The sequence below is a fragment of the Phoenix dactylifera genome, chromosome 8 (assembly GCF_051530095.1).
Source record: "Phoenix dactylifera cultivar Ajwa chromosome 8, Ajwa_hap1_PhDact_Kaust_v1.1, whole genome shotgun sequence".
Lineage (NCBI taxonomy): Eukaryota > Viridiplantae > Streptophyta > Magnoliopsida > Arecales > Arecaceae > Phoenix > Phoenix dactylifera.
This window is the reverse complement of record NC_143197.1, coordinates 7,915,405-7,933,292: the sequence shown is the minus strand read 5'-3', so window position 1 is coordinate 7,933,292 and position 17,888 is coordinate 7,915,405. Positions and strand designations below refer to the sequence as shown.

Sequence of the window (17,888 nt, the reverse complement as noted above, 5' to 3'; positions counted from 1 at the left end):
CTCTATATAAAATTCGAGGAATACTGGGTGGCTTCAGTAGTTATGAAATCAAAATGTTCAAGTAAGGCCTCTAAAGCATAGGATATAAGGTTTTCAAGTTTGCTATTTGGCTATAGAATGTGTTTACCATTTACATGCTATAAGGTTCCAATCAAGGTTCACCGTACCGGTACCGAACTTCGTACCGGTGCCGCACTAGTATTGGCGTACCGAGTGTCGGTACGGTACGGTATGCGGTACGCCAGGCATACCGACATTGGCGTGCCGATACCGGTACCCATCGGTACGGGTACGGTATGCCCGGTACCGATCGGTACCGACTGGTACTGTGAGGATCCGTGCGGGCGTATTGTTACAGGTACAACATACCATATCCAATAATGCCATTATGTTTTATTACCCTTCATAAAACAACTTAGTGTGTCTCAGCATACAAAAATCAATGTGCATGACATTAAAGTGGGTTATGATTAAAGAGAAATATTCAACATGTCAATTTGATACATGGCATATTTGTAGAGAGGTGGTAAAACTATATTTGCAATTTATACAAGGAACAATAGTACCTCTTGTTTCATTTTCTTGAGGAAGCTGCTTGGACTTTGCCATTCTTTTTCGGGAAAAACAACCCAAGAGCAACAATTTTAAGCCTAGTTGTAGACTTGCTTGAACAAAAGTTCATAACGCATGCATAATCCACATGACATTTTTATTGTTACAGATTGTGCAATACTTGCATCCTAGACCTCTTGTTCCATAATTTATCAATATATTAACATTATTTGGGCATACATCTTAGGTCTTATTCACTGGCTGTTTGATAATGCCACTAAACAAGAAAATGCATCTTCAGCACTGGCTATATACTGTTACCAATTCACCCTCTTGAGCATCGGAGCTGTTCTCCATAATCTTCTCAAGTCTTGATCGTTTTTTCATCCTTTACTATTGCCTTGTTAAATTATCTATTTGTTTTATAGCATGCAAGAGCCCCCCACCCAAATTACAGCTCCTTTTTCTATATAGGTTTATATGGAATACCTTCTAGAACATCCCTAATCATGTTGTTTGTGCTGGTTAATTACATGAACTTGTTCTATTATGGTTATGCATTTATAATTTTATATAGTTGAGGTACTGTAGATTTTATGTTTATTTCACCTTGCCTTGTTTTGTAATGCATGAACTAGTACTGATCAACTTATTTTGTAGGATCGTGGGTATGGCAGGTATAGGTGATTCGCTTTTGCTGGTTTCACTTTGTGGCCTTTGCACATTTTTAACCGGAATATCATTAAGTGCAATTGCAACTAATGGGGCAATGAAGGTGCATACCACTGCCTTTACTGTTATGTAAATTGATTTCCTGAATAGACAGGAAAGGACTCGTTGGTTATGGTTATCTCTTGCATTGCCTTCTAAATTATTGAATGAGTAGTTGGAACCTCTGGTGTAGATAACTGCATCTTTGGCTTTTTGAAGTTTATATGATTTCTAGGGTAATAGGCATAACTTATGATGCATAGCTTACTTAGTGGGAGACAGATGATTATTGTGTTCTTAATTACGCAATATGCATGATAAAATTTAACTATTTTTGTACATAAAAATACCAAATTAGGTTCATTCTTTTTTCTCGGTTTAGTAGGGTGTCTGCATTACTGGTGTAATGGGATCAAATCCCAACTTACCCATCAACACATAAAGGAGGCCACTATGGCCATATAATTCTTCGCATTTTAACTATCTTGAGATTGATCATTGGCATCTGAAACCTTACAATGTTAGCCTGCTTCAAGTAACATGTACATAAAATCATTTGGCATAAAATGCAAAGATAAGTCTGAAATAATGATTATTGGACTAGGTATTAAGAACTTTGTGATTTGTAAAAGGGTGTTGAGACTTGGAATGGATAAACATCTTAATAGTTGTTGGATTATGTTTGGCTGTCATGTAGAGATGTCTCATAAAAAATGCTAGTTGGTGGGATTGGCAAACTTTCTTCTAGTTAATGTTTATAAGGGTTTCATGCTTGTACAATTATTATTTTTTGACCGACTAAAATATATCCTTCTATGTTTACAATTTCCTTGATTTCTTACATAAATTATATTGCTTTTAAGCCAATATATCAATAGAAATGTTGGATGACCAGATTGTTCCATATTGTATGGACTATGAACTTCCAGGGTGGTGGACCATATTATCTCATTGGTAGAGCCCTTGGTCCAGAAGTTGGAGTTAGTATTGGATTGTGCTTTTTCCTTGGGAATGCTGTTGCTGGAGCTCTGTAAGTTTGCATTAATTTTGATTCCTGAAGGGATATGTTTGCTATGTGTGGTGGAATTTTTAATATACTCTTTGCATGCTTCATATCTTTGGGCGAGATATCTGAACTTCTGAAGTTTATAATGTTCTCTTTGTGGACTTTATATCTGTAGGCCAAAATATCCTTTTAGAGTTAAACCCAATTAAAGCAACTTTATTATAGTTTTTTTTTTGGGGGGGGGGGGGGGAGGGGGGTGGGGGGCTGTGGCTTATGGAAGGCATATGGATCTTTTTGTGTGAAACTGTTTGTTCCATTCTATGTGGTTGTTTAAGAAAGAATTAACCATTGAAAGGTTTCAGTGCCACAGGGAAGTGGTTCAACATAACAACTTTATAAGCTATTGGTGCTTGTTTTTCTTGTTTTCGGTACATGAAAAAAACTGCTACTATCTAACAGAGTATTGTTACTAAAGAATAGTGAATGCATTCCTTGCCTTTTCAGGGAGAAGCTGCATTACCTGATGTTTCTATTTGCTCGGTAATTTTATTATCTTGATAAGTTCTTAAAATGCAGTATATGAAAATTCTGATACTCAACTCAAATCAACATAAGCCTTAATCCCAAACTAGTCGGAGTTGGTTATACATGAAAATTTTGGCAAATATTGAAAATTATTTTTGCGAATGAGGTCAATATGCTGAGTTTTGCATTTGATTATCTTGGAAGTTGGGACTTAGGAGCAAGAAATGCCGAACCGGTTTAGTCCGGTCTCTGACCGGGTGGGTTCGGGCATAGAAAACGGTTCCGGCCAGTACAAGAGCAAACCAGACAGAGGGGCCGAATTGGACTCGGCCGGTACAAGAGCGAACCAGACAGAAAGACCAGTTCCGTCTGGTTCGGCCAAAATTCGGTGTGAACCCGCACCGAGTCTGGTTCGATCTGCCATAGGCGCCGCTCGCGCGCTATGGCCTTTTTGGCTGGTCCAAACCGGTACCGAACCAGTCCGGTGGCCGACCGGTACGCCTACCGGTACCGGTTCGGCGATCTTTGCTTGGGGGAGTCATATATGTGTCAGCAAAGTGGTCGTTCTCTGTCATAATAGCGCTTGTGTTAGCAATTTTTGATTGAAAGTGGATGGACCAAAGTTGATTTGTTGAAAGAGAATTTAGCTGAAGCAAAAGGTGGTAGTCCAAATCTGCAGGAACCCGTCTGTAGATTCTTTCTTCTTCTTCTTCTTCTTGAAAGAAGTGAAAGGCAAACCTCTAGACACTTCATCAAGCAATAGTTTTGCACATATTCATATCAAGGAGAAATGATTGATAAGTACATGGCTTTCTAGTCGCACTCCTTGGATAACCATATGAATTGCCATGTTACCATCTTGAAAGATCCAACTATTGTTGCTCTATTTGTCTTGAAAATTCATTCTCATCTGGGGCTACTCCTCTATTTATGCAAGCACTGTTCTAGTCGTCTCACAACTTCCATCTTGGTTTAAAAGCATTAGGTAATTTATAAATCTAAAGGAACAGTGGCAAGGACTTTCTAATAAATTGGGTAACCTTTGTGAAAATTAGGTATTTTGGCTTGTCTTGCCTGTATATCTATATATGTGTGTGGGGGGGGGGAAGGGAGGGAGGGAGGGAGGGAGGGGGGGAGGGAGGGAGGGAGAGAGAGAGAGAGAGAGAGAGAGAGAGAGAGAGATGAGTAATGCTAATATACTCCCGAGAGGATGGATGAGATGGTCCTTTTGCCTTCTAAATCAATGACAGGCAATTCAAATTCCAGTGATTTGGTTTTAATAACATGATACTATATATAATATACCTAGAAACCAAAATTTATGTTTTCTAGTGGTCTCTAACCTAATCATTAAGTATATGTCAAAATGGATGGTTTAGTAGCATGATACTATATTTTACTATGATCTAATCATTAAAACTTAGCGAATTTACATTTACCCATGTCTTAAGATGTGTAGATCATGATATGTAAAGTAGATTTTCAATTTATGTGCCCTATACTGTATTTTACTATACTAGTGTAGTTGATGTCGTTTATTGTGTTGTACTGACTTGATGTATAGGTTAGAGACCACCAAAGTATCTGAATTTTGGTTTGGAGGCTTTTTTTATAGTGCAGATCATGTTCAACAGTTTAGATTTTGAATTTGGATGAAATATCATTGAATTTGAAGGCAAGACGACCGTCTCAATATCCTCTTGAGAGTATATTAGCATTACATACATGCGCTTGTGATTCGAAGTAAAGAAGTGTTTATCGTGTTATTTGACAATTCATAATAGCAAGTTGAAGAAAAATAAATTCTATATATTTGTAATTACTTGAATTCTGGGAACTTGTCAACATCAATGATTCTTCATCACTCTTTTTTTTCCTGGTAGATTGCAGTAGTAACTAGAGTTGTAAGTCTGTGTGCGCTGTCTTATCTTTCATGAGGCATCTTATGTGGTTTGGCTGTTATATCTGCTTAGTATCATTAACATAATGTTGTTTGCTGTTAGCTTAGAAGCTAGATGGTTAAGATCGTCTATCAAGTTTTGCTAATTGCTAGTCCTTATTAACACTAACATGCATGTTCAAGGCGATGAATGTACAATTTTTTTAGATGTGATAATTATGTATCTTATTTCTTGAGTATGTTCTGTATTGTAAGGATATTAGAATTTGTCTAAATTGGAAGAAATTGCTTAATAAGCTTATATATCTTTCCTTGCCACTGTATTTTAACACATTGAAACACAACATAGTAGGTAAAATTGCAAGTCAACCATTATATACATAAATTATTAGTTTGATCATCTGGGTCACAGCATAAGTCTTCCAATGTTCTGACATCATCAAAATTAGTTCCTCGGGAATGTCTATAGCGGCAGTCTTGTTTTAAGTCTTTCCATGTCTGGATATTAAATGTTGTCATGGTATAAATTCTGAAGGGGACACTTCCTGTTAGAGTATCATGTCCCAAGTTGTTAAGATGATTCCATCATGACGTGTCATGCCAATGGATTAGATCTCTAATTATGGTTATGTTGTCCGGGTGCACAAAGTGTCAACTTTTCCAAATCTAACTACTTCAATTGTCACTTTAACATTACGTTTGTCTTGGTTTGAGTGACTTGATTGTTAATTTATTGAATGGGGCTCTATGATGTAGAGGAGTGCTAGAAATGAATAGTGAGTGTAAAGACTAAAGACTATTATAATAAAGTATGCTAGATTTGACTTATAGTTGAAAAGTATAGTGATGAGAGTTTTAGTCCACATCAATCGTCTAGAGATAATAATTCTGTGACGAATATTTTGGAAAAGCATAACATATTATTTTGAAAGTTAACAAAAACCTATTTTTGATCATGATCTGTGAACATTGTTTTTATGCCTTTTCTAGTCCCTTATTTGACCATTAATATTTTCAGGTATGTCTTGGGAGCTGTTGAAACCTTCTTAGATGCTATCCCAGCTGCTGGATTTTTCAAAGGTAAACATGGGATAGATGCAGTGAGGTCTTTTAGTTACAAATGGTGCATTGTGAAGTTAGTACTCTTTGAAGTGCTCTACGTAGTTGCTTCTATTTGGTAACACCAAACATATAATTTTTTGATTTGCTTCCTTACATTTGTTTGTATTTGTCAGAAAAATTCAAAAAATGAGTATCTCGATCAATTACTTGAATTTTCTGTTCTTTAGTAATTTTTTGGACTATAATTGTATTTATTTATTTGCTAGTTAAATCAATATAGTTCTAATGTGGTGCTTGAAGACATAGGAAAGAATGAAGCATGCAGTATAGTCCACTATGGGCAGTAACCCATATTTATATGTCTATATTGTCTATATACATAATTACAATCACATACTGTACACTCTCTTTGATGGTACATATAGCACCAAACCTAATTACCTTGACAAAATTGTTAGCTAGGGCATGGCGCGTGACCAAGGTCCCATTTGGCAAAGCTTTTGGGGAGCTAGAAAGCATTTTCTGATCCTCCAAAAGCACTTTTGAACGGTATAGTGGTATTTGGTAAAAAATCTAGAAACTATTTTGGCTTTGCCAAAAAGTTGAAAAGGTCTATTTGGGAGATGCTCCAAAATGGAACTTCTTCCCAGATGTTAGGAAGTTGTTTTGGCTTTAATAATTTTTTGTGGTGACAAAAATGCTCACAAACAAATACCTTAAAAATATAACACTATGTAATAATATATTAATATGTCATAATAATAATTTTAATACTTTATATTAGAATATTGTATTATAATTATTAATTGACGTTATCTATGTTATATTGTATTATGTTATATTATATCATATTATTATACTATAAATATGTTATATTGTATTATACATTATTATATTACATTATATTATTATAATAATATAATAATAAATTACTATATTATATTGTATCATATGTTATTATATTGCAATATATTACAATGTTATATTACATTATGTTACGTCTTAATAATATTTTAGTATGTAATATTACATTGTATTATACTCTACTATACATTATGTCCTTTATTGTCTTTTTATCATACCACAAGCAATTTCTCATCTTGGTTACCAAACACCTGTTAAAGTTCCAAAGGACTTTAAAAATATAGTTACCAAACAACAATGCTTTTTATAAAAGCTCTACTTCCCAAAGTTCTTCCCAAAAGTTCTACTTCCAAAAGCTCTAAAACCTTTACTACCAACAACAATCCTAAACAGGGCCTAAAACATTTGTTTAGAAATGATGTTGTTTTCTTCTTTATTCTCGAAGAGATTATGGTCCTTGAGGAAGGAAAAAAGTGCCAATAATAGACCAAAAATTCAATGTCGATAATTTTATCAAAATAGGCATGAACTTGTGAAGGATTGCATCATAATAAACATATTATTGTACAGAATAAAATGTCTATCACATGAATCACACTTTGGATGAGAAAAAAAATGAATAGCCAATGTGATGCAGCACAGGGTGCAACCAATAAGTAATATGACCATCTAGACCATGCCAAGCGCCGAAAGAACTAGCGGATTCGCCAGCGAACACTGCAATAAGCAAATATTTTGGGTAGATTTTTTTATAAATTTTTCATTAAGGATAGTATCAAATTTTAGCTAGTTTTCATATTTGCAATAGAATAATTTTAGTATGTTGTCTTATTATTGAGTCCTATTTCGAGTATGGTTCAGTATCAGGTCAAATGCCTGAAATAGGGTTAGGGTATCATGACATAAATATGCGCATAACGCATTGTAAGAGCAGCCTTTTGATATATTAATAAAATTCTTTTCAAGTGAATTTCTTTTACCAAGTGAAGGATTCTTCATTCCAATTTTCTTCTATTCGTGAGTTGATTTTCGAAGAATAACCTCATCGATCAAATGATCCCTTCTTCTTTTTCCCACTGTCACAATGCTTCCAACAAGCTGATGATATCTGCTAGGATTCTAAGCAGAGGCTCGCTAGTATTAGGCCTAGAGCCTCCACACAAAGCTTAGTGGGTGTAGCATTAGTCTAAGCATTTGTTAGCTGATAATTGGACTTGATATTGTAATATGCTTCTAATGAGAAAGGAGGTGAGCCTGAGAATAATTGACTTCGACCTCCAAGATGATCCTTTATAAACTGAATAGTCTTTTCCCTAGCAATAATCATGCTGTCATAAAGAGGTAGTGTTGACTGTGGATGGACGAGTGGTCAGACATAGCATGCTTATGCTTGCTCTGCATAAGACTAACTGCAATGATAGCATGATTGAGCTATGGAAACCAGGCTTGAGAAGCATGTTTGAGACCATGGATAGCTCAACTTGCTAAGGAAGTAAAAGGCCAATAATGAGAAGCATTTGCACTTTTTTCAGAGGAATCTAAGAAGAAAAACCATTCTTCGTATGTAAGCAATACAAGGCCACTACCAAATGATGACGTTTGTGATCAGTAGATGTGACATGTTCTTGGCAATAGAAGCAAAAAATCTAATCAAAAATGTAATTTATGTTCTCGAGTTAAGCCACAAAGCACCAACGGAGTCCTGTATCACTTAATAGACTCATCACAGTAAGTCTTGATTTTGTAGAATCTTTGCAAGAAACCTAGCAAGGATTAAGATACTAAATCACAAAATGCCTACATTACTTATCTTCTAATGAGTAATCAAAGGTACAACAATACTACTGTCATCAGCTCAACTTGTCACTACATATTAGCCTGAATTAGTGTAAATTAGTTTCATATTCATTATTGGTGTGTTTTGGTTCACTTTGATAATCAATATGAACTTTGAATTAGTGCGAAACATATGGATATTGCTTTAACACAGGGGTACAGCCGTACAGGCTTGTACCATGACTTTTTTTTTTTTTTATGTTTTGTTTTTTTTTGGGGGGGGGGGGGTGCGCGGGGCGATGGGGAGGCGCGGACCATACTCTTGCTTGATTGTGAGAAATAGCCGTATTGTGCTGCTGCTCTTCCATATTGAATTTTTCTGCATGTTTCTAAGGATTTGAGGACTCAACTAGTGCATGACGATGGTGCAAAATCATCAACATTCATCATAATTTTATGAATTGTTCATCTAGGTCTTCTTTGAAATAAAATCAGTTAAATCATGTTCATTCTTAAAAAATTGAAGAAGCTCTGCTGCAGAAAACAATACGGGCTAGTTCTCCAGGTCATCTAGGAGCCATTCTAAGAGCCTGGAGTCTATTTGGAAGACCATTCAAATGATTCAAATTTTAATTGACAAGCAGACATTTTAAAAATTTTACATGAATTTTGAGCTTAGTTCTATGAAAACATGGCTGTGTGATGCCATTTAGGATTACAAACTACTTGAAACTACAGAAACCGTATTAATCAATAATCATCTCGTATCTAACTGCGATACATGAAGCATGATTTCCATAGATTTGTATAACACTATTTTGCTTAGAGTATATCGACTTACTAGTATAAAGCAGTTATTATTGATTCAAATTTGAAAAGGAAAACATTGGTATAAACTATAAAGTAGCTTATCTTAGTTGGCTAGTTTCATCTTTTAATAGCCTTATATATGTCATCTGCTAGCACATGCCAAATCTATAATCTATATCACAAATTTAAGTTTCTTCCCCAGGACGTACATGATATGTGATACTTTATTTCTTTCTTACAAGATATAGATGATTCTGAGAGGTAGCAGAATGAGATCAGACATCTGCATGCATTAGCAATGCACGGCACATAAATCAACTTTAGCCTCCTGCTGCCGAAACCTAGCAACTCTCAATAAGTTTTTGGCTCAAAATGGCTGTTAATGGTTTCAAAGTACATTTTTTATCATGGGATTGCAATAAGGTTTAGTGTGACCGTAAGCCCACCTGGTTTAAGACTTTATGGGGATAAAACAGCTAGTACATAAGGGAAGGATAATGAATGGGATAACTATAATGGAATGAGAGGTTTGAATTTTAGGTTCTCCATAATGGACTTTTTAGAGTAGTTTTGGTGAAGTGGGGGGACTTCTGTTTTCTTTGTTCATAATGTACAAGCTCTGTGGGTACACATATGGATTTATGACTTTCTTCTTGTACAGATCATTTTCCTTTAAATTGAGTGAGTGTTATTGCATGTTTTCTACTTTCATGGATAATTACGAGATTGCTATAGAATTTGATTCATAACATGCCCATGAAAAGAATTGGCTATTTCCCAAATTTGTTATCTTTCTTGAGGATGAGATTTTAAAGGGTTGGATAGGTATTGTTTGGTCCTGATGTTAGTTGTTGCTAGCAAAGGGCTGCAACGAAGTTTGATCTAGTTTTCTCAGAACTTTATTACTCTAATATGTGAAATTCTAGCAAGATGGCCTTTTGTTTGGTCTTTTTGGGAATCTGAGGCATTTGAAACAACATCTGTTTCATTATACCCACACATGGAGAACATATGGGCTCTTTCACTAGCAGAAGTACCTCCATATTCTAAGAGTCACTAGGACAAGAGCTAGGGAAGCAAGCAAGAAGGAGAGACTAGAAAAGGCGAGGCAAGGGGCACTCCGTCTATAGGAAAATTTTGTCCAGGATCTGGTAATCTAAGCTTTGCTTCTTCTAATTATTATTATTATTACTGTTTCATACAAATGTAAAGCAACTAACAATCAAGTTACGGAGCTGTCCTTCCTGACTTCTGTGAGTTGGCTATAATTACAAAGCTTATGATCCATGGGGATTGATGCATTGGTTCCGGTAGCTGTATCTTGTTATCTAGTCTCAGTGCTATGTTTTGTTTCCTTTGCAACCAAAAGTTAGTTAATTATTTGAATGTTGTTGATCTTTATGACTGTATATTTTCTTAACAGAAGATATTTAGATCTCAGTTGTTAAATACGTCTCTTTTATTGCAATTGAACTTATTGTCTAATCTTTGTATTTAGAATTTAATTTTTTTATTGAAATCTGAAATTTTTCAGTTTGGTTTCACTTTATTCATGGTCATTTATTACTGGAGATATGTCACCTTTGTCAATAGCTTGGTTTTTAAGCCTTTCCTTCATGGTCGATTTCTTAATGTATTACAGTGCAGCATTATCATTTCATCGTGAATCTTGCAAGATGTATGTCTTTTATGGCATTGGCATTTGTCTTCATGATTTGTAAATGTTGCTTCTTGAACTAGTTCCCCTTTGTCTGTTTCTGTCCTATTAAGTGATCCAAATTTTGTTTAATTATAACATCTTGTGGTTTTCATAATGCAGAGAGCGTAACAATAGTTCCTAATATTACATCTATAAATGGTACAACTGCCACAACTGGCACACCAACAACAGTATCCACTCCAAGCTTACATGACCTCCAACTTTATGGGGTTATTGTGACCATTCTTTTATGTTTTATTGTGTTTGGTGGTGTGAAGATAATCAATAAGGTGGCACCTGCTTTCTTAATACCTGTCCTATTTTCAATCTTCTGCATATTTATTGGAATCTTTGTAGCTCCAAGGAGTAATGCTTCAAGTGAGTTCTTCCCTCCAGATTCCCTATCTGTATGCTAGGTTTCCTTCTGCAGATTTCAAATGCTTTCCTCATCTCATATTATATAATAAGCTGCTTCTGATTATTATTCCATGCAATTTTTGACGCAGGTGGCATCACAGGATTAAGTACAAACACATTCAAAGACAATTGGAGTTCTGATTACCAGCGGACCACCAATGCTGGGGTACCTGATCAAAATGGATCTACTTTTTGGGATTTTAAGTAAGTCTTTTGTTGTTTTAAGTGGTATTATTTGTAATGTCATATTTGTGACCTTCTGTGCTGTGTGCAAAACCCCAAACTTTCATGCCCTTCTATGTTGATTCATCTTTGCATCTCTGCCCTCCCTACCTTTTTCTGCAAAGGTTACATTAGGACTCAAAAACCTTTGTTTTAAGCATTTAAATTTTGTTCTTTCTTATGTTGCTGTTTTATAGGAAGGAATTAGGGTTTGGTAACTGTAATTAGGATCAAAATTAAAATCAATATAGGACAAGGAGAAGGGTGTTTATGACTATGCTTAGCTCAAGGATTGTCATTCCAGGTCTCACTTTGGTCTAAATTGAGTTTTACAGGCTCTAGCTCTCAACCGGGTCATGTTAACGTTTGTCTGAAAGTCAATTAGCCCCATCCAAAAATGTGATTGGAACTGTATAATACATTATATCATTATAAATTACTTAAAGTTAATTAAAATGAAAATTTGGAGTTGCTGTGCTTTATAAAATTGCAATGTGTATACCATACATGTAAATCCGTCACCTTCTATATGCATTATCGCTGATGTATTAAGTAGGGATCCACTTGCAAGTGTTAATCCAGAGCAAGACAATGCACTTTTAGGGCATTTTCAGTGGTATCTATGATCATATTGTGTCAGACTAAAAAACTCGGCCATCCAGCTTTGAGCTTGAAGCAAACTAGTTTTAGGTTTTGGCTTTAGCAATGTGTTCGAGATAGGATAGGGTCCAATCAGCATTTATCAATCAAGTCTTAAACCAAGTACAGGCTTCCTGTGTCTAGTTTGGCCCAAGCCATGATAGGGGTGGACCGGCTTGACAGGCCTCAAGCCTAGTTCATTAGCAATCTTGAATAGAAATGAGATAGACTTGTTCCAAGGCATGGAAGGATATTTATTTGGATATTGTTAAAGATGAAATTGAATATTGGACTACTATCACAATCTAAGAAGGAGATTGCAATACTAAATCGGGTTGGAATGGAGATCATTTCTTCAGTGTTGATTGGTTTTTGAAGTCAAAATCAAGATGAGAATCAAGGTTAAAACAGGCATTGATTTAAAGTCTGACATACATAACAATATCGAGATAAAATTACATGTTAAAAATATGAGATCAGCGTTCGACTATATCCACCAATAGATTTGTTAATTCTAACTCTTTTATGATCTTAATATTGCAATGATGAAAATCCATTCTTATCTGAAAACAAGATGTTTTGTGCAACTGCCCAAACAAGTTAGATGGATATAAATAGCTGAAAATATTGGGGTGGAGATATTATATTTAATGAAAAATGTATTCTTTTAATAGATGACACCTAATAAACCACTTAACTTTTAATATTCTAAACTCTTATTCTTATTATAAAAATTGATTGAAAGGTAAAAGGTATGTTCATCATTGCTTGAGTTGTGCTTTAATAACACATAGATCAATGTCCTTCAGATTAAGTTCAGTTATAATTTAACTGAAGTTTTTTGTTCAGGGTGCATTAATATCAACAACAAAATAGTATCATAATACACAGATGGAACTAAATTGCTCTCTGAGTTCTGACAGTTTAACTTTTCAGTGCTTTGGTAGGTCTATTTTTTCCGGCCGTAACAGGAATTATGGCAGGTTCAAATAGGTCTGCATCATTGAAAGATACACAGCGATCTATACCTGTTGGAACATTAGCTGCGACTCTCACAACCTCTTTTTTATATCTCATATCAGTGCTACTATTTGGAGCTCTAGCTACCAGAGAAGAGCTCTTGACAAACAGGTATCTGCATCTTCTGTACAAGCATTTGTCCTCTTTAGTTCTCATTTTTGAAAATGCTGTCTTTTTGCATCAAAAAGAAAATGCTGTCTTTATAGTTCAGTGGTTTAATATACTTGGATAACTCAGTTTGCAAATGCCACAACTCTAGCTCATCTATTCCTATCATGCAATTGTTGGATCATTTCTTAAATGACTTGCCAACCAGATGTTCTACATCCAGGAAGTCAATTAAGGCATAAAAATGAAAATGTTTTATGAGGTTCTTAGTATGCCATCGGCAAGGCAGGAGGTATGTGGCCATTTTACATCCATGACATGGAAAATTAATTGTCTTGGCCTGATTGTGTATGGTTGGTTTGTGCAATCACGGACTGTACAAGCTGGTTGGATTGCTGACATATTGAGTACATAATCATATCAGAATTTTAGGTTTTCATACTTGGGGTTACCCTGCTCTATGTAAACCCTAAACATGAATTTTGGGAAGAGCTAGTGAGCTTTTCTCCTAGCATTATTTGGATGCTTGGCATGGTGCCAATTTTAAATGTCCCCAATTGCTGGATGCGGCCGCATCTCAAAATCAAGGCATTGGGACAGACACAGAGACACACAGACACATAATAATGCAATGCTTTTGGGAATATTTGGCCTAAATACTTCCCAATGAAAACCTTGAAAATGAAATGCTCCCCATGGTCATCATCTAAATTGATTACTAGCCAATGGCCACCTGTTTTGGAGGTCTATTACCTATGCATTAACTTGGCACAAAATGAACAATAGTGATATAGATAATGAGCTAAGCCTTACTGGAGACTGTTTTAAAAATTTCTAAGTATTTCAAACATGGTCTGCCGTACCGCTCCGTACCGGCCGGTATGGGCTGGTATGTACCGGTCCGGCCTGGGACTGATACCGGATCAGCGTGGAATTCGGTACCGGTGGTTTATTGTTGGAGAACCGGTACGGGACCGGTTCAGACCGGTACGTGACCGGTTCGGGCCGGTACGTGACCGGTTCGGACCGGTACAGGACCGGCACGGGACCGATTCGTACCGGTCCGGGCCGCCACCGGTACGCCGACCGGTACCGGTACGGCGGACCTTGATTTCAAACCATTGATTTTAAAACATATGCAAACCAAAGTTCAACTGATGTGGATGCTTCTAGAGCATTGAAAAAATCAAAGCATTATATGATTCTGTTGAAATTGTCCATGCTGTATCCATTTGATGTACAGGTAAAAGACCATAAAGATGCATGATTTTTCACTCCTAGCTAGTTTATGTAAATTGTGATCAGCAATGTAGATTTTCATTTCATGAGAGCTATTGATGATTCTCATTAAAAAGCTCTTGGAATGAATACTCTCAAAATCATTCTTACCTCTCTCTCTCTCTCTCTCTCTCACACACACACACACACACGAAACTCCCAAGCCATAAAATATTAACCACGAAGAAGAGGCTTATAGGTCAAACTTCTTAGACAATTCCAGCCATATCATGTTGTGTCTAGGCATCCAAAAATGCCGACATTTCTAAAAACCTAAAAGGTGGAGTATTTGAGTATTATAGTTTTCTCCACGCCAAGTGGGAAACTTTTCTTGTTATGGCTATTTCTTGCTTGAGTTGTTACTTGTCTAAGAAATACTGTTAGGAAGAACTCATCTTGATGGTCGGAAGTCATTATTACTTGCTTTGTAACTTGAAGAGAACTGGAATAAATTTATCTATAATAAGTTATCTACTTTTATATATCATGATTCGCTGGTGGCTGCTTTGAATGCAAATTGAAGAACTTATCTCTGGTTATTTCTTAGTACCTGTATCATATTGTTTTGGGGATCTAGCGGTGTATAATGATACAAAATTTACTCTTTTGCCAAAGTCTATGGTTTTGAAAAGTCCTATATGTCTTCCATAGGATTGCTGCCTGGCTCTAGAGTAAGTGGTTTGTGCACTCCAAACTTGCACCTGTATGCCAAATTAATGTCCTCAGATGCTTTTTATAGAATTTAAATCCAGGCTTTTGGGTAGGAAAATATTCAGAGACTCATAAAGTGAGTTATGCATTGATGTTTTGTTGTTTCAAACTCATAACAATCAGAATCATTATTCAGGCTCCTCACTGCTGAAGTTGCTTGGCCTGTTCCAGCAATCATTTATGTCGGGATCATTCTCTCTACTTTAGGTGCAGCACTTCAGAGTTTGACAGGGGCTCCACGGTTGCTTGCAGCAATAGCAAATGATGACATTCTTCCTGTTCTTAAGTATTTTAGGGTCAAAGAAGGTGGTGAGCCTCATTTGGCAACTTTGTTTACAGCCTTCATCTGTATAGGATGTGTTGTGATCGGGAATCTGGATCTAATTACACCAACTGTCACTATGTTTTTCCTTCTATGTTATGCCGGTGTGAATTTATCTTGTTTCCTTCTGGACCTTCTCGATGCTCCTAGCTGGCGTCCTCGATGGAAGTTTCACCACTGGAGTCTCTCACTTCTTGGTGCTCTGCTTTGTATCGGTATGCTGCCAAACTTCTCATTCTTATTTTTAACATTGTAAGTTTTTTCAGGACTTATTTGAGGAATGTAAATTGAAAACATTCAGAAACACCTATATTATGAGCTATGAGATATAATTCTCAATTGACATTCTACTTTCAAATTCAGAGTTATTTAAAATTTGCATGCTTTTTGTTTGGCTCGGTATAGTGAGATTCATATGTTGAGTTAATATGCTGTCTTTTTTTCTGGTTTGGGTTCCAGATCTTTGGACTTTTGCCTTGCTTGATTGTCATCAATAACAAAAAGCTGTTATCTTTAGATTTTTTTTGGGGACTTCCAAATTATCTGCCAAACTTGCTTTCTGATGAAAACTCATGTTTGTTGCAGTGATCATGTTTTTAATCTCCTGGTTTTTCACTGTGGTGTCTCTGGCTCTTGCCAGCCTTATTTATTACTACGTCAGCTTAAAAGGAAAGGCTGGAGATTGGGGAGATGGGTTCAAGAGTGCATATTTCCAATTGGCCTTGCGAAGCCTTCGATCTTTAGGAGGTATGTACATTCAACATTATGCATGAGAATATAAATTATAACTGGCTCTGCAACCATCAAAGACCAAAATGCACTGTGACATTCTTATAGTATCATAACATCTTTAAATATATGTGATGAATATACAGGTAGAGATAAAGAAGAAACTACAATAAAACTAAGCATGTATAATGAGCTTAAAATTTATTGTACAATATTGCAGCATAGAAGGTTCTTAGGTCTTTTCTGACTATCATGTCAAATATGCATGGTTGCACAGCTGTATAATGCAAAATTTTGGGTACTTCTAATTCAAGAGAAATGTCTAGTTACACAGATTCTCGTGGGTTAATGAAAGGAGATGCATGAAGTTGCAGGTATGGGAACATAATAAAAAAGTCGATAGTGCTATTACCATTAGGAAACAGCTTAAGTTTATAGTTTAATCATGATGATCCTCTGAGTGTTTTACATAATAGACATTTGTAGATTCAATGTGTTTGGATGCCCGTTTTAGCATAGGAGGAAGCATCGGAAGCATAAGTTTACTGGAAGCATCAAGAATTGATGAGAAAAGATTGGATCAGAAAATGGGAAACTCAAGGAGAACAAGGCCTTATGATTCCTACAAATTGTAAATACCATGACAAACTTTTTAAGCGAACTAGAGGAAAGCTAGGAAGCCACACCCTAGCTTCCTATGGTCGTGTGAAGTGGGGACTATAGACATAGCATGATACAGATGTGTTGCTGTCAAACCGTGAAAAAGTCGGATACGATATGGCTGGGATATGTCAATTATACACACTCGTATGGCACGTATGTATGTATGTAAAAAAGCATCCATATAGTATAGTAGGTTACCAAAATAGCGTAGTCCATTTGTTAGACAATAGCATCAACCTTTACAAGCTCATCATTTTAGTCATCAAATCTATAGACCCCAGTCCATACTCTACCTTTTAATTTTAAGATCATAGACTACAAATAACACTAGAAGTAGGGGGATCAAATGCCAAGTTGAAACAAGGAGGTAGCACATGTGGAACCGAATAAACACTCCTCACCCACTGGGAATCCTCCAAGGCTAAGTTCTCATTCAAATTACCAAATTCATACTATGCATTCATTTACTGCCACACACACACACACACACACACACACACACACACACACACACACACACATATATATACTTATGTAGACACAAAATAACATTACATATCCTAATATGTTAATGCTTCCAACTTTCTATTAGACAAATAAAATAAAAATACATCTATCAACTATAAAAGATATGATGCATGAACTATGTTTATTAGAGCCTAGAAACTTCAAAAGACATCCACATTTATGAACACACAATTAAAGCTTATAACCACCAATAATTAATAACTTATATCTGATTAGATTGACTTATTGACTTAAGTATATGCCATATTCTGAAATGGTTAATTCACAATGGGCTGACCCAACTTGGTTGGTTTACCGCTCCTATGTCAACAGAATTATCTATCCACTATTAAAAGGTTAACACTAA

At 35.9% G+C, this 17,888-nt stretch overlaps 1 protein-coding gene across 3 annotated transcripts in view; it reads left to right on the top strand.

Moving 5' to 3' along the window:
* LOC103700956 (cation-chloride cotransporter 1-like) overlaps positions 1 to 17,888 on the top strand; it is a 29,529-nt gene that overhangs the window by 8,160 nt on the left and 3,481 nt on the right. For all 3 annotated transcript variants that reach the window (XM_008782860.6, XM_088702670.2, XM_088702669.2), the window contains exons 6-13: positions 1,213 to 1,327; positions 2,193 to 2,293; positions 5,713 to 5,774; positions 11,026 to 11,283; positions 11,412 to 11,526; positions 13,120 to 13,314; positions 15,437 to 15,837; positions 16,208 to 16,369. In XM_008782860.6, coding sequence (XP_008781082.1) covers positions 1,213 to 1,327; positions 2,193 to 2,293; positions 5,713 to 5,774; positions 11,026 to 11,283; positions 11,412 to 11,526; positions 13,120 to 13,314; positions 15,437 to 15,837; positions 16,208 to 16,369 — 1,409 coding nt within the window. The remainder of the gene's footprint in view (positions 1 to 1,212; positions 1,328 to 2,192; positions 2,294 to 5,712; positions 5,775 to 11,025; positions 11,284 to 11,411; positions 11,527 to 13,119; positions 13,315 to 15,436; positions 15,838 to 16,207; positions 16,370 to 17,888) is intronic.